The sequence below is a fragment of the Fusarium redolens genome (assembly GCF_020744475.1).
Source record: "Fusarium redolens strain MPI-CAGE-AT-0023 chromosome Unknown BKA55scaffold_2, whole genome shotgun sequence".
In the NCBI taxonomy this organism is placed as follows: domain Eukaryota; kingdom Fungi; phylum Ascomycota; class Sordariomycetes; order Hypocreales; family Nectriaceae; genus Fusarium; species Fusarium redolens.
In genome coordinates, this window is record NW_025763665.1 from 2,394,040 (window position 1) to 2,408,268 (window position 14,229).

A 14,229-nucleotide genomic window follows, 5' to 3' on the forward strand; every position below is an offset into this window, starting at 1 on the left:
ATGCTTGACAGCACAAGCTTAGAGATTCCTTCCGGCAATGAGTTCCAAGTTTCTTTTTGAACGGAATCGGGTTCGTCCATTGGCCTTGAGAACCAGAGGGTAAGGACGCCGATAACCGCCTACTCACGGACCGTGTAATAACATCAAATAGACGACTTCATATCCACCCATTGAACATTGATGATTGAACCACTGCGCTCTCACTTGTGCTAGATATCACTGTGTGTCTACAAAGGTTAGGTATCTACTCAAGACTTTGGTACAAGTCAGCCTTATTGGATATGCGCGCATGTAAATTACGTATTATATGCCTCCGAGACAACTCAATGAGAGACACGGCACCACCCTGTTTAAACTTACCGCCGATGTAAAGCAGGACTACAAGTGACAAAAGATGAAGGCTTCGTATTGACAAGGATGTTTTCCGGAAAGTACAAGTGATCTTTCATGAATGTATAGATAGCACTGAAAAACCATCATATCTGGAAGTCGAGAACTCCATTCTGTTATCCTTTAACACTATGTTGAAGACATAACTGCTAGGTCCAGTCACATGTAGTTAACAAAACTTTAAAGTTAAAAATGACACCGAAGCACAAGTAAACACCCTGTAACCAGGATTAATTTATCTCAAACACCCTTTTTTAATATTTATTACTGTTGAAAATCCTCAGAGAATTGGTTTAACTTATGAGTGCCCAACAAGTTGTGATGTCTAAGTAGAAATTAAAGATTTATAAATACCCCAACTCTTGGAAGTTAATAAAGATCTTATAGACCTCTATTGAAGTACAAAAGAAGACATTGTACATAATAATGCTTATCACTAAAAGGAAACAGCATTGAAAATAGCAATACTTGGTCTTGTATTATACTTAATTAGTGATTATAAGAAGCTTAGAAAATAGCTCTTAATAAAGTGAGTAGATAGTACTTATATATATATAATGCTATTAAAAAGCAATTCAATGTTCAAGAGTATATTACAATTACAACGCCTACTTATCTCGCGGGATCTAGCCCATCAATAATGAGAAAGTTGGTGCTCACTTTCATGGTCAGACCCACGAGGAGCCTTATATACTGAAAATTTCCACCGTCGGCCGTGAGCCCCCATGGTGTAGTGGTTTATCACGCAGCTCTTATATGTCCAAGACTTCATGGAGGTATGCTGAGGTCGCGAGTTCAATCCTCGCTGGGGGCACCAATTTACCTTTTTTGCTCTTTTTGCTTGTATCAACTGTGCACCAAAGACCTTGATCGTAATTTCTATTCAAAAAGTTGACATGTGATACCTGGTTGCGTTTTGGCATGGCTTTTAAGCATGTGCAGATCGATGGAGCTCTGTGTGTCGCGCAAACGTCTACATGAGATAGATCATTAGCTTCTTGGAATCAATATTAAAAATGCGCTTTTGTCTATCCATTTGATCCAGAGATCCCGATGGTTTATTCCACTCGCAACTTTTGCTTCGTGCGCTTTCGTTTGCCACCGACTTCCCTCCCTTCCTCTACCTCCAATAAAGCCTCGCGCTTCTTCTCTGACACGATCTTGAGGGCATCGCGAACCACGCGAGTCTCGAGATTGACGCCCTCTTCCTCCCAGGATTCCATATCACGGCCGACACGCTTCTCGATTGTAAGGGCCAGTTCCACGTCACGCTGACCCACAAAGCTGACCGCCTCACCTTTGCGACCCGCACGGGCTGTACGACCAACTCGATGGATGTAGTCATCAGGATCGCGTGGGAGATCGTAGTTGATAACTAGGCTGACTTCAGGAATATCCAAACCACGAGCGGCAACGTCGGTTGCTACAAGAATACGGGCCGCTGAAGCACGGAAACGAGCCAAGTTGTCGATTCGCTGTCTTTGGGGAAGTTTAGAGTGCAGAGAAGTAACTCGATGATCAAGCATTCGAAGAAGATGGTGAAGGTAGTCGGCGGTCGAGGTTCGGTTGCAGAATAGGATAACGGTTTTGTCGACATTGGCTTCGGTGAGCAAAAATACATGGAGATAGTGCTCCTTGTGAGTGACGGGTACCTTGATATACATCTGTTTCAGCGTCGTAGGAATAGCCAATGTCTGTGTGTCAACCTCGCACACAAATACTGGCTGCTTTCCAGGCTTGATTGGCATGTCCTTCAGAGCTCGAACCTCTGGGGTAATAGTTGCAGTAAATAGAAGCGTCTGTCTCTCGGTAGCTGGGGGGAGAACAGAAAGGCATTCTTCCACGTCAGGAAGCATACTGCCGGGTCCAGTGGCGTTGAGAAGGCGATCAGCTTCATCAAGAACCACGTATCGAACTCTCCTCAATCCACAAATGGTGTCTTCTCCGGAAGTTCGAATATGATCCGCCAGACGACCAGGAGTTGCGATTATCACATGTGGTCGCTTTCCGATCTCAATGGCCTGTGTGCGCATATCTGAGCCTCCTGTCACCAAGATCGCCTTGAGGCTCTGAGGAGAAGAGATGGCCTTGAACTGCTCAAAAATCTGCAGCGCCAATTCTCTTGTTGGTGTTAAGACAATAGCAAAGATGGCAGTAGGATCCTCTGACCATTTCTGCAGGATAGGCACAGCGAACGCTACTGTTTTACCGGAACCTGTTCGACTACCACCGATACAATCCCTGCCTTTCAAGATCTCGGGAATACAGCCCTTTTGAATCCCCGTCGGCCGTTTGATAGCCATATTTGCTAGTGATTGTACTAGCCATGGCCGCACGTTGAGGGAAGAAAAGGTGGTGTTTGGGTCGGTAGGAGCTTGAATCGAGTTCTTGGGTGTGATCAAAGGCTTGGTCTGAGCCTCCTTCTGGTCAACTTGAGCAGCTCGCTTAATTCGAGATGGGACCTTGATTGTAGAGAGAACTCTCTTCATCTCATCGTCTTCCTCATCCTCGTCTTCGACCTTGTCACCTCCCGTCTGGGGCACTTCTGCTGTCCTGCGGCGTTTTCGAGATGTGGCGCTATCGAGGTAGTCAGACTCGTCAGAGGATAAAGCGGCACCAGACAAGAATTCTTCGTCTGACGCAGCAGACGCATGTTCGGGATCGGTAGGCGGCACCATGATTCGGGTTTTATAATTGCAGGAGTCAATTAAATCCATTCAAAGACCAACCTTCTAGGCTATGCAAAGTTGGATCTGACTGGACCTGGAAATTTTTGGCGGTGACGGGCGTCGCAAAATCGCGGGATGGGACCCTTGATCCACTCTCGGCGCCACATGCAGAATCAACCTACCTAAACGCGCGCTTACAGCAATGGGACATGCCACTAAAAAGCGCTATCGAGTGCTAACGATCCCTACTATGTACATACACAAGATACATAACGAATAGATTGATGATTGCTTTCATTGTTTTTATCTTGGATTATGTACCAACTATGGTCATATTTATCATGCGGATAATGTTCAATAGAAGACGTGTTTGAAGCCGACAGTCGGGCGCCTGTTTTGCCTCGTAAATGTGTAAGATCGCCCATCATATGCAACAGGGTCTCTTTAACGAATGGGGAGACATGTCTAGGATGTGTTCAGCTGCGACGTAGCTAGGTGATGTGACAGTTATTGTGTTTCGCCATCTGATTGGGTTTGTAAATATTTTGTTTTGATTGTCAATCGATTCATGAACACCTCTGGGGTCCTGGTATTATTCTAAATGTCTAGCTCAGGGGCCGCCCAGGGTGGCATTTTGACTTGTCACGTAAGGATCAGTATGTTTTGTCTTACGACAGCAACTTTGCATGTTGCCTGTGAAATCTTTGCGAATTGGATGCTGACCGAGGGGTTGAAGGATCGCCTCGTTCCTAGCTTTGAATTGCGGTTGGGCCACGTTGATGGGGGACAAGCGCTTCTGATGCATATGATCCATGATTGCGAATAGCAGCTCCACTAGGTTTGATGCCATGTAGTGCCGTAGCCTGACTTTGAAGTTCGAAACGAGGATGTGGAGGTTAACTCGGCTCATCGGAATATGTATGAGACCAAGTCAAACTGCACTACAGTTTGTACACCGACGGGTTGGGGGCCATAGCAAAAAACCTGAAATACTGCAGAGTGTGACGACGAGAATGACGATGTGTGTGCAACCCAGCTACAAACTTGACCTCGAGTTTATGGCTTCTTGTGCTCGGATCCATTGTCTCTCACACGTCCGTGTCCAATATTAATTTCCATTATTTCATGATAGGTGTATACAAAAACGCGGCGCAATAAACCGCGGATAAAAGAAGAAAGAGCCGAATGACACCAACAAGAGATAGATTCATCCCACCGTTCATCCCACTGGCTGAACTAATGGTAACCCTTGGTTTTTATATTGGCTGGCTGGCTTGGCTTGCAATTGACCATCCCTTTCCCAACATACCTAGTTACTGTCTACGTCGTGGTTGTCCAAAGCCCATAAGAAGTAATCAAGCGCGTGTTGTTTTGAGCAAGCACCTAAACTAAACCACTTCAGATGAGTTTGGCGAGAATCTGAGACATTACCCAAAACCACCAATACCTGGAAAGCTCGCCTTCCAGGGCTGGGTCCAGCTCAAGCTTCCCCGTCCCCAATCGCTCAACGCCCCCGCGCCACAAACAAAGAGCTCACCTCAGGGACAAGCTTCTTCCACTGAGCTCCAGGGGTCACAGGTGCCCAAGCGCCCCGCCCTTCCTAGTCTCAGTGGCAGTCACAGTCACAAGCCCGCCCACCAGACCCGATCCAATCAATGCACCACCTATGGTGGACGCCATTCCCAGCTTACACGTCCTCTTTTCTCTAGTTCTCGCCCTCCCATATGATCTCACGTCCTTTCTCATCTTTTCCTCCTGCCGTTTCGGATTTACTCGACGACGTGTCGTTCGTTGCCACGCCTTTTTGATTTTTTTGTCATCCTAGATCCTGTTTTGCGACGTTTTCTTGGGTATAACAACATCCAATATATCTACGAAGTCTACCGATACATCTAAACGCCACCAACCGTACTTTCCCCGCTCTTTTGCGTGGGCTGTTCTTACTCTACGGCTGCCTCGCTTGGTTCTTTGACGACATTCGTATTTTACTCTCAACTAAGCAACTGGCTTAACCGATTTCCAACGCTCGCTATTGCTACTCTTATCAAACACTCGACGTTGATTTAGTTACATCTGTATATCCGTGTTCATACTTACGACGACGCTGGCCGCTCGACGACGCTTACTCCTCGCATTCGACTATCTCGATCGTCTTTATTTGATACAACCTTCCCTGAAAGAGACTTCTTTTCATGACAAAGGAACTACTTTCCATCTGATCCCGAACAAGACCTCATTTTTGCGTATACGCTGTTGGAAGCTGTGTCACCAGCGCAACACCGAACGAATATGGCCGACCAACAGCCTCAGAGTTCTGATTCAACTCCTCTACCCGTACGCTCTCCTTAATGCTTTCCCCTGCCTTGAATATTTAACTCACGAATTATAGCAACAGCCTGCCGCTCCTACTCCAATTTCTCTACCAACACACAACTCGGGTCCCTCTCCCGTTCCTCTCCTCCGACCCGCCATTCCTGGCGCCAGAAGTGGTGGAGCTCGTACACCTAGGCTTGGCCTCGCTATCCCGCCATCACCCAATGCCAAAGCCGTAGGCAATCAAGGAGCAGCCGCGGCTGCCCCTTCAAGGCCTCCTCTGCCGACATTGCACCTAGCAACCCCTATGGGTAGTCAAGTCACTCCCCATGAACAATTACCACGATCCCAATGCGCAACCCAACCATCAGCAGGTGGTGGTAGTGAAAGTAGCGCGGCTCACTCAAGGTCTGGCAGTTTCGGCCCTCTAGATGGACGGGCAAGCAATCCCACCTCTGCAGGATCTCAATATTCAGCTTTGTCTTTTGCTTCACAGTATGGTATTGGTGTATCAAGACCTCAAGGTACTCCGGATCCGGTATCTGCTGTGGGATCTATGTACTCCGAGAGAAGCGAGGGTGGGGTATCCATGGAGCGTGATGGAAGTCTTCAAGGCTTGGAGGCATTCGACAAACTAAGTCTTGAGAAGGCCAGGACTCTCGACGTTGATGAACTTGACGAAGAGGGCTGGAGAATCGCAAGTTTGGAGAAAAGAATTGTTGAGATTGGAAATCTTGGTGAAGGTGCTGGTGGTGCCGTCACAAGATGCAAGCTCAAGGGTGGTAACACTGTTTTTGCCCTCAAGGTGAGTTATTACGATTACAAGTAAGAGTTTAGTTACTGACGTTTTAAGGTCATCACTACGAATCCGGACCCTGATGTCAAGAAGCAGATCCTCAGAGAGCTAGGATTCAACAAGGAGTGCGCTTCAGACCACATATGCAAGTACTATGGAGCCTTTGTCGATCCAGCTACGGCCACAATCTCCATCGCAATGGAGTTTTGTGAAGGTGGCTCGCTTGATAGCATTTATAAGGAGGTCAAACGTTTGGGGGGCAGAACAGGAGAGAAGGTTTTAGGAAAGATCGCTGAGGGTGTTTTGGGCGGCCTCACGTACCTGCATACTCGACGAATCATTCACCGAGACATCAAGCCTTCGAATATCCTACTCTGCCGAGATGGTGCCGTGAAGCTTTGCGATTTCGGTGTCTCTGGCGACTTTGGTACTAAGGGAGAGGCCAATACTTTCATCGGCACCAGTTATTATATGGCACCTGAACGTATCACCGGCCAGTCCTATACTATTACATCGGATGTTTGGTCAACAGGAGTTACCCTTCTCGAGGTGGCGCAGCATCGTTTCCCATTCCCAGCAGACGGCACAGAAATGCAACCGCGGGCTGGTCTCATAGATTTACTCACATACATCGTAAGGCAGAACGTGCCCAAACTGAAGGACGAACCTGAAATGGACGTGTATTGGAGTGACAACTTCAAATATTTCATCGAGTGCTGGTAAGTCTCATAACCCCCACCCTTCAGGAGCATGTGCTAATATTTTCCAAGTTTGGAAAAACAACCTAACAGACGAGCCAGTCCTTGGAAGATGATGGAGCACCCATGGATGGTTGAAATGCGCTCCAAGCGTGTCAACATGGTGAAATATCTCTCTTTTGTCTGGGGTTGGGATGAACAACCTAAGGACTCTTAGCAAGATACACAACAAGCTCAAGCTTCGGAGCAGCAGAATGCTAAAGCACTCAAATAGCACAGAATGTCAAAGAATGGAAGGAGATCAGGACGGTAGAAGTTCTCGCAAAAGCAGACAAATTGGTGTAGCAGGGCTTGGAAGAAGCAAATCGAAGAAATGGCCATGCAGCATGAACGCTTTACACAATGCCATGGACGAACCAGAAAAGGCCATGTTTCTCGTCAGTCATTTCCACTGCGCCCATAGTGACGTGAACACGGCTGGGCCTTGGTTGTGAGCATCTCTCATTAATACATACATCACTGATGTTTTATGGTCAAAGTGATAGGCTCAAGAATGACAGCGGACAACAACCCGACAAGCCTGCAGTAGGTCGCATCAGAAGACCCTCTTGTGGGATTACCTAGTCCTCAGTAGCAGTGTGTGGTTTGAGGATTGGTGCGATTGTCCCAGCAATCAAGCCGAGGGCTGACAGAATATAGCGAGCTCTGGAATAGATAGATGTCGTATCTGGCACCCAAGCGCCTCATTTTTATTGCATCCCCTCCTTCAGTAGATGGGTATCAAATTCCTGATTATCCTCTGCATTTTATAGTTCTAGGTCCAACATCTGCACTCTAAGTGTCCCTTCCAACGGTCTCGGTATCTTCGGGGGGGTCGCCCATGAGCTCACGTAACGCAATAGTTGCGTATGCACTGCGTCCAAGCTGAAACTTAACTACCACCGCAACCTTTGTAGGCTCCTGCTCCTCAGAAGAAGCGTCAGGGGCAGAGACCTCATTTGCTGCCTCTGCTTGGACATCTGCCATCTCAACTTCTGCAGAAGTGGACGTACCATTCTCAACCTTCGTTTTCTTGGCTGTCGAGTCGGAGTCGGCGTCCTCACGAGAGCGCTTCCTGCTAGGGCCCTTCGAAGCTTTGATGTTGTCCAAGTCAGTTGGGTGCATTTGCTCTGCATCATCCGAGTAGGCACGGACCTCAACGGAGGGCGTAGCGAGGAATCGGTTCATGATTTTGCGGTACCGGCCGGGCAGACTAAACTCGCGGCGCATGCGGCGCATTTTGTAGGGGTCAAGGTTACCATTCTCGTCGCGGCCCATAAAATCCTTGTAGAATTCTCCAATATCGTTCTCAGGATAAACGACGTCGTAGCCTGGTGTTGGCAGCACAATATCGAATATGGTATAGGTACCACTGGCGGCTTCTTCAGCGGTAAGGGGACGAGCGCGAACGGGAGCATCTTCGTCACCTTCAACAGGGTTGATAATGTCATCACCGTCTTGGTCTTGGCCGCTGACAAGAGGCGTGCTCTCCGTCGGTGCGATAATGAGATCGCCAGCAATCACTTTCTCGCCGTGAAGCTCCCAGCGGCGACTGGCGGCGTGGTTCCAGATGTAGGACTGATAGGCATGAAGATACATGGAGCGCAAGCCACGAGTAATGTGAACCAGAGAACCAATGAAATCACGTCGAGACTGGGCGCCCTGCCGGTTTAGGTGTCTGAAGATGCTATTCTCGGCAGAGAATCGACGAGGCATGAGCTTGATAGCTCGATCGACATCTTTGTCTGTAAGGAAGAGCATGCAGGCCTGGTTTCGCAGATACTCGTCTCTCTTGGAGGGTTCGTCAGGGATCTCGCCTCTTTCAGCCTTCTGCGCGATCTTGTCATCGTAATGGAGTAGTGACTTGACTGCCTCCTCGTACTTGTCACCGAGGATGAGTTGCCCAACCTGGTGTGTGCCAACTTCGTGGGTTCCGAAGCGCTGGTGGCCGAAATAGTTGATCCAGCCGTGTTCATTCATATGATTCAGAGCTGAATCAACATTCTTCTTCAACATTTCTACCCGCTGGGCAATGGGCGTGTCGTTTGACTCGCCAACTATTTGGCAACTCTTGATCGCAATAACGAATTCATTGCCAAGAAGCTGCCCGAGATAAATTGGCTTGTCCTTATAGTCGTAATCTCCCGTGGAAACACCCCAAATCCTCCCATTGATACCAGCGAGGTTTCGTGGTCGCATGTATCGCACCGAGCATCGTTGCACTGTAGAAGCTCTGCGGTCTTTGGTACCGGCGTATCCGATGACCTGGGGCTTGACCTTGAGGAACCGAGCGATCTGGTTCACGGCGTCCATGGTGTCGCGGTTCTCCTTGAACAGAGTAAAATGCAGGTATTCACCAGCAGGCTTTTCGTCACGGCCACCACCGCGACCCCCACGGCCGCGCTTCTTGCTGTTGGCTTTTCGTGGCGGGATGAGAGTTGCGACAATAGCACCTTCGTCAGTTGTGTTGGTATCTATCCGAGACTTGAAGATGCGGCGAATCTCTTGGTGAACTTGACCACGCTTTGCCCTGTCGTCCATGGGCTCCGATGTAACAGACTTCTTCTTCTCGTGGTCGGTGCCGTGACCAGATTGATAAACTCCAATGAGCTCCTGAGCGAATCGCTGATCGGTCAGACCTTCAAGAATGGTGGCATCCTCGGGCGAGACTTCGTTGACCGCCTCAGGTTGAGGTGCGGACTTGGTTTCAGTAGCGGTCTCGCTGGATGGTTGCTTCATGACATCTTTCGCAGGCTCCTCTGTTTTTGGTTCCTGGGCGGTAGACTCGCCGTTGGACTCTTTCTTCACCCCAATTACCTGCGAAAAGTTAGTGGGTGCGCTAGGAAAGTCATAGAGCCCGTTTTTGCTTACTGGTGCTTCTTCATCTGCAAGCCCGACTTGTTGTAGGTGTAGAACTGTACCGTCTTCTTTGATCTCATTGACTTGAAAGTCCGAGAATCTGTATTGCGTTAGTCTCTTAATTGCTGACATGACCATGATTTCAGTGTTGACCTTGTACGCATTTCACCAGTCCATGGTGTCGCGAGTGGTGTCACGCGCTGGCTAATTCCAATGGATCGTGTATAAGTGGCAGTACCGCGCGCCGTATGATGAGATTGCTCCGCCATTACAAGTAATGCGACCGGAATCTAGCCGCGTATCAATTCTGGCGAAAGCTTGCGACAGATGTGTTTATTTCGCCTTGATGGTTAAAACTACTGGTGGGGCACCTTTGCGATCTGTAATTTTTTCCCGGCAGTATTTCGTCGTTGTTTGAAATTAGAAGGCGGTGAATTTATCTGGCTAACCAGAATATGGTACGGCGCTTCAAAAGGCAGGCGGTCGGAGTTATGTGTTTAACTCGAGAAGAGGACAGGATCTTGTAGAAATCTGGTTGGTTATCAAGCCTATGAAAAGTCTATTAGGAGAGAACAGCAGTTACAGAAGCACGTGCCAGAGAGATATCATGACTCTTCCTGGTTCTGTTAAGTTAGCTTGATTTCATCATCATTATCTTGATTTTTGGGATCAAGATCAGCTAACATGGCGTGGCAAGAGGAGGTAAGTAACCTAAAGACCTCTATCCTAAGCGACAAAAAGGCTTAAGTGAATTTAGTATAGACTTAATAGGCCTTTAGACTAATTATTTTATATACCTCAGTTTAAGGTTAGAAGTTTTCTTGCTCTCTGAGGGGCGGAACTTGTATGTTAGATAGAATTCTGTCCCTCAATCGCCTACTAAGTTTCGAGGGACACAACTTTCACTACCTAATCGAATGGAAGTTCTTTTTATCCTCGTCAAATCTTCCAGACTGCATCGCAGCCGTACTGAAGGACGTGCACTGCAGTAGTCTCAAGGTAGCTATGGTTTCCTTTAGAGAATATGGAGTAATTATAACGATAAGACTTAAAGTGTTGCAGTTGATATCTATAACACGAGAGCATTATGAACCAGGCTGATAAGCGACAATAGTATTGATTTATGCTGGGAGTTGATAAATCATAGGCGAGCTTGCTCAGGGCAGACAGTTCAGGTGGGATGATGCACCCCGGCAATAGACAGGGACTTTTACTTGTACTGCATCCTGATTGCCGTCTTGGAAGAGCGGGCAATCACACTAACAAACCATGTCTCCTCAGCCTCTCAGGAACCCCTCTCTTGTACGAGGCACTATATAGACGGCTGGTGAGTTGCCCGCATGACAAGTTCAACTAACCTTTTCTCTCTGCATTTATCTAGCTACTGTGACTTATACCTACCTACCTTACTGTAAGACCTCCTCGGCTGATCGTTATTGGTCTATTGCTAGCTGCAAGGATCGTTTGTGCACACGACAAGGCGTGATCCAACCTCCCCTCCTCCAAATTTCGGCCACTTTTAAAATTTCCCTTAGTTATTATCGAGGGGAAGAGTGAGGAGTAGCGTCGATTCATCAACACACTCTTTGCTGCTTTTTGATATTTTTGTTGTTCCAGATTCTCCATTCTCCTTGAGTTCTGTTCCAATCACTCCTCGCTTCTACGGTTGACTGCATCGGGCCCGCAATTGACATGTCAATCATGAGCCGTAAAGACAAAGGTCGGGAAAGACTCTGTCGTACGCAGCTTCGAGAGATCATCTGTTCTGTCTGTCATCATAACGCAAGTGCAACTGAAGACTGACCCAAGAGCAATCCGCAATCAAGATGCCAGTAATAAGAAGCGGCTCAACACGGGACATTTACAAGGTAAGGACGAACGGATATCCATTTTTATATCGGCGATCACAAACAATTACTACTACCTCATATGGAATATTTATTGCGCCCAATTCGCATCATCTTGTGGCAATTTTTGGCCATATTATTGAACGACTCCCCATTCCAAAACGCTGATTCCATTGCTTGCAGGCACCCTTGTCTGCTGTCCTTCGTCGCCACGGCCGTGAGCGTCGTGAAGGCTGGAGTCAAGGTGAAGATCCGACTGACTTCATGCCTCCCCACCAAGGTGAGCTGACCTGGACACTGTTCTATGGTGCGGATCTACTCACAACACGTAGACGAAGAGCCCAGCCATGAGCCTGCTGAATCCTCAAAAGGGAAACAACCTGAGCCTCAGCGTCTCCCATCTAGAACTGGTTACGATGCAGCTGTGCTTCTTGACTTGTGCGACACTATTCGCAGCAGCCTGCACGAGGGACGTCCCGAGGACAGGTGGGAAGAAGCCATGGGCTTTCTCGCTGCGCTGCTAAGAGACGAGGAGCATTACAACCGCGCAATAGAGTTCGAGACTATACGCGACACGCACCTTGACAAGCTTATATCGGATATTATGGACCCCAAATATCGCCACCCAAGAGTACCTATTAGATTTTCAAAAGATGTTGAAAGAGCAGAGACCCTAGAACGGAAATGGGTTGAGAGGTTTCGAGGTCCCTACTTCAATATGGAGCAAAACCGCTATCGGGATCTCCCCAAGACGGGACGGCTCAGGGATGTGACTCTGAACCCCAATGCAGACAACCCAGAGGAACGTTGGCAAGCCAAAGAAGGTAAGACCTTGTCAGAGCTGGAGGGTAATCTGGAAATCGAACCTGGGCAGTAAGAAGACCCGAACCCCTATAACACTTAAAACTTTTGATAGTTACTCACGCTTAAGATTTAGTTGGTGGCTTAACTTGGCTTGCGCGCATCGGGATGGTATTGTTGGTAGTGCTCGCGAGAAACCTACCAAGGGCAAATATGGAGTTGCCGCATTGCCGTTGCTCACAGGGCAAGAAAAAATTGATGAAGGGGAGGGAACCCTGAAATATGTCAGGCAGGGAAGAATTACTGACATACATGTTTCGCTCATATCTCAAGTGGGAGCCACCTTTCGCATCCTGCGAGGCCATCACCTCAGAAGCCCCTATGCACCAAAAGTCGGTATACGTTATGATGGTTTGTGGGTTCTCTTTGCCTTTCCCACGGCTGCTACTCGCTAATAGGGCGCTAGGTACACGATACGCCGATATAGTCAATGGTTTAACGAAGTCAGCGACCGGCACCATATGATGCTTACTTTGGAAAGAGTTGAGGATCAGAAACCAATAGAGGATATCTTGCATATACCCCGTCCATCCGAGATGGACGACTGGGAGCTCTATGAGAAATATGAGGGCGAGGCGATCAAAAAGCACAAGGGAAATAAGGCCCTTCTCGACTAGAAGTTAGAAATGGCACAAGAGAAAGTCGACCGGGAAGAGTATCAGAGGTCTCATGACTTCCGAACTCGTTAGGTTATCAGTTCAAGAAAGCAGGACTTAATTGATATGAGGAGAAGCATGATATGATGGGACGTATGGCTAGGCTGCATCGATTGGCTTGCAAGACTAGTACATAGCATTAATGGTAACGTTTAATTAGAGACCACCGACATGGTCAGTTCTATTATTGCCAAGTTTGGAAGTCTTGACACACATGTATATGACTTGGTTGGGTGCCTCAACTGAGGGAGGGGTACTGCGTCACGACACAATAGGAAATCTTCAAGGGTTCACCTATGGCGGGGCATCCAATGTCATACAACCCACCGCCGCCACAGCTGTTGCTCCTTGTTCCTCTTACATGACAACCTCACAGACAACATGGGCAAAAACGACAAGAAAGGTGCTGATAAGGGAGGCAAGGGCAAGGCAGATAAGGGCAAAGATGCAAAGGACTCTGGCGGCAAATCCAAAGGTGCCCAGAGCATCAACGTCCGTCACATCTTGGTGAGTTCCACACAAGCACTCACCAACTGAAATACTGACAGAGGGGTGCATAGTGCGAGAAACACGCCAAGAAGGAGGAGGCTCTAGCAAAGTTGAACGACGGCGTCAAGTTCGATGAGGTCGCAAGGGAGTACTCAGAAGACAAGGCCAGACAAGGTGGTTCGCTGGGTTGGAAGACCAAGGGTAGCTTGGACCCCAAGTTTGAAGAGGTGGCTTTTGCTCTTGAGCCCAGCACAACGGCCAGTCCAAAATTTGTAGAGTGCAAGACGGAGTTTGGATATCATATAATTATGGTAAGTCTACAGTTTCTTAGACAAAGGTTGACCTGAGATTAACATTATGCCAGGTTGAGGGACGAAAGTAGTTGGAGCATAGACACGTTAAACATGCATGACAATTACAACAAAAACACATGAGACAAGTTGAGGATCTAATTTGATGCCCAATTTTTTTTATTCCTCTCAAATGCAATATGGCCGTGAGATACGAGGCCTAAACCGTTTTAGATGCCAACCGAAGTGGCTAGAGTACAAGCGAAAAGTCGTGTCGAGCGGTCTCGAAATCAAGTCAAGTCCGCACCTCTAATCCTCTCCC

General features: G+C 47.9%; 5 protein-coding genes and 1 non-coding gene across 6 annotated transcripts; 4 read left to right on the forward strand and 2 right to left on the reverse strand.

Annotated features, from left to right (window-relative positions):
- Positions 1-1,109: 1,109 nt before the first annotated feature.
- On the forward strand, positions 1,110-1,204 carry BKA55DRAFT_t38. Its single transcript has one exon. It is a non-coding gene; the product is annotated as a tRNA-Ile (tRNA).
- Positions 1,205-1,448: 244 nt separating this feature from the next.
- BKA55DRAFT_500597 (P-loop containing nucleoside triphosphate hydrolase protein) lies at positions 1,449-3,068 on the reverse strand (the record flags this gene model as incomplete). The annotated part of the gene is made up of 1 exon (XM_046186761.1): positions 1,449-3,068. One exon carries the CDS (start codon positions 3,066-3,068, stop codon positions 1,449-1,451), a length of 1,620 nt encoding a protein of 539 aa, XP_046055208.1.
- Positions 3,069-5,348: 2,280 nt separating this feature from the next.
- On the forward strand, positions 5,349-7,083 carry BKA55DRAFT_684658 (kinase-like domain-containing protein; the record flags this gene model as incomplete). Its single annotated transcript, XM_046198672.1, has 4 exons — positions 5,349-5,393; positions 5,449-6,177; positions 6,226-6,887; positions 6,939-7,083. The coding sequence occupies 4 exons, from the start codon at positions 5,349-5,351 to the stop codon at positions 7,081-7,083; spliced, it is 1,581 nt and encodes a 526-aa protein (XP_046055209.1).
- A 617-nt stretch (positions 7,084-7,700) lies between these two features.
- BKA55DRAFT_499753 (pseudouridine synthase) lies at positions 7,701-10,033 on the reverse strand (the record flags this gene model as incomplete). The annotated part of the gene is made up of 3 exons (XM_046186681.1): positions 7,701-9,722; positions 9,777-9,864; positions 9,918-10,033. The coding sequence occupies 3 exons, from the start codon at positions 10,031-10,033 to the stop codon at positions 7,701-7,703; spliced, it is 2,226 nt and encodes a 741-aa protein (XP_046055210.1).
- Positions 10,034-11,590: 1,557 nt separating this feature from the next.
- On the forward strand, positions 11,591-13,089 carry BKA55DRAFT_589806 (uncharacterized protein; the record flags this gene model as incomplete). Its single annotated transcript, XM_046195000.1, has 5 exons — positions 11,591-11,632; positions 11,795-11,891; positions 11,944-12,484; positions 12,549-12,827; positions 12,900-13,089. 5 exons carry the CDS (start codon positions 11,591-11,593, stop codon positions 13,087-13,089), a joined length of 1,149 nt encoding a protein of 382 aa, XP_046055211.1.
- Positions 13,090-13,149: 60 nt separating this feature from the next.
- On the forward strand, positions 13,150-14,197 carry BKA55DRAFT_178352 (uncharacterized protein). Its single transcript, XM_046185032.1, has 3 exons — positions 13,150-13,635; positions 13,689-13,928; positions 13,982-14,197. The coding sequence occupies exons 1-3, from the start codon at positions 13,510-13,512 to the stop codon at positions 13,997-13,999; spliced, it is 384 nt and encodes a 127-aa protein (XP_046055212.1). The 5' UTR covers positions 13,150-13,509; the 3' UTR covers positions 14,000-14,197.
- The last annotated feature ends 32 nt before the right edge of the window (positions 14,198-14,229 follow it).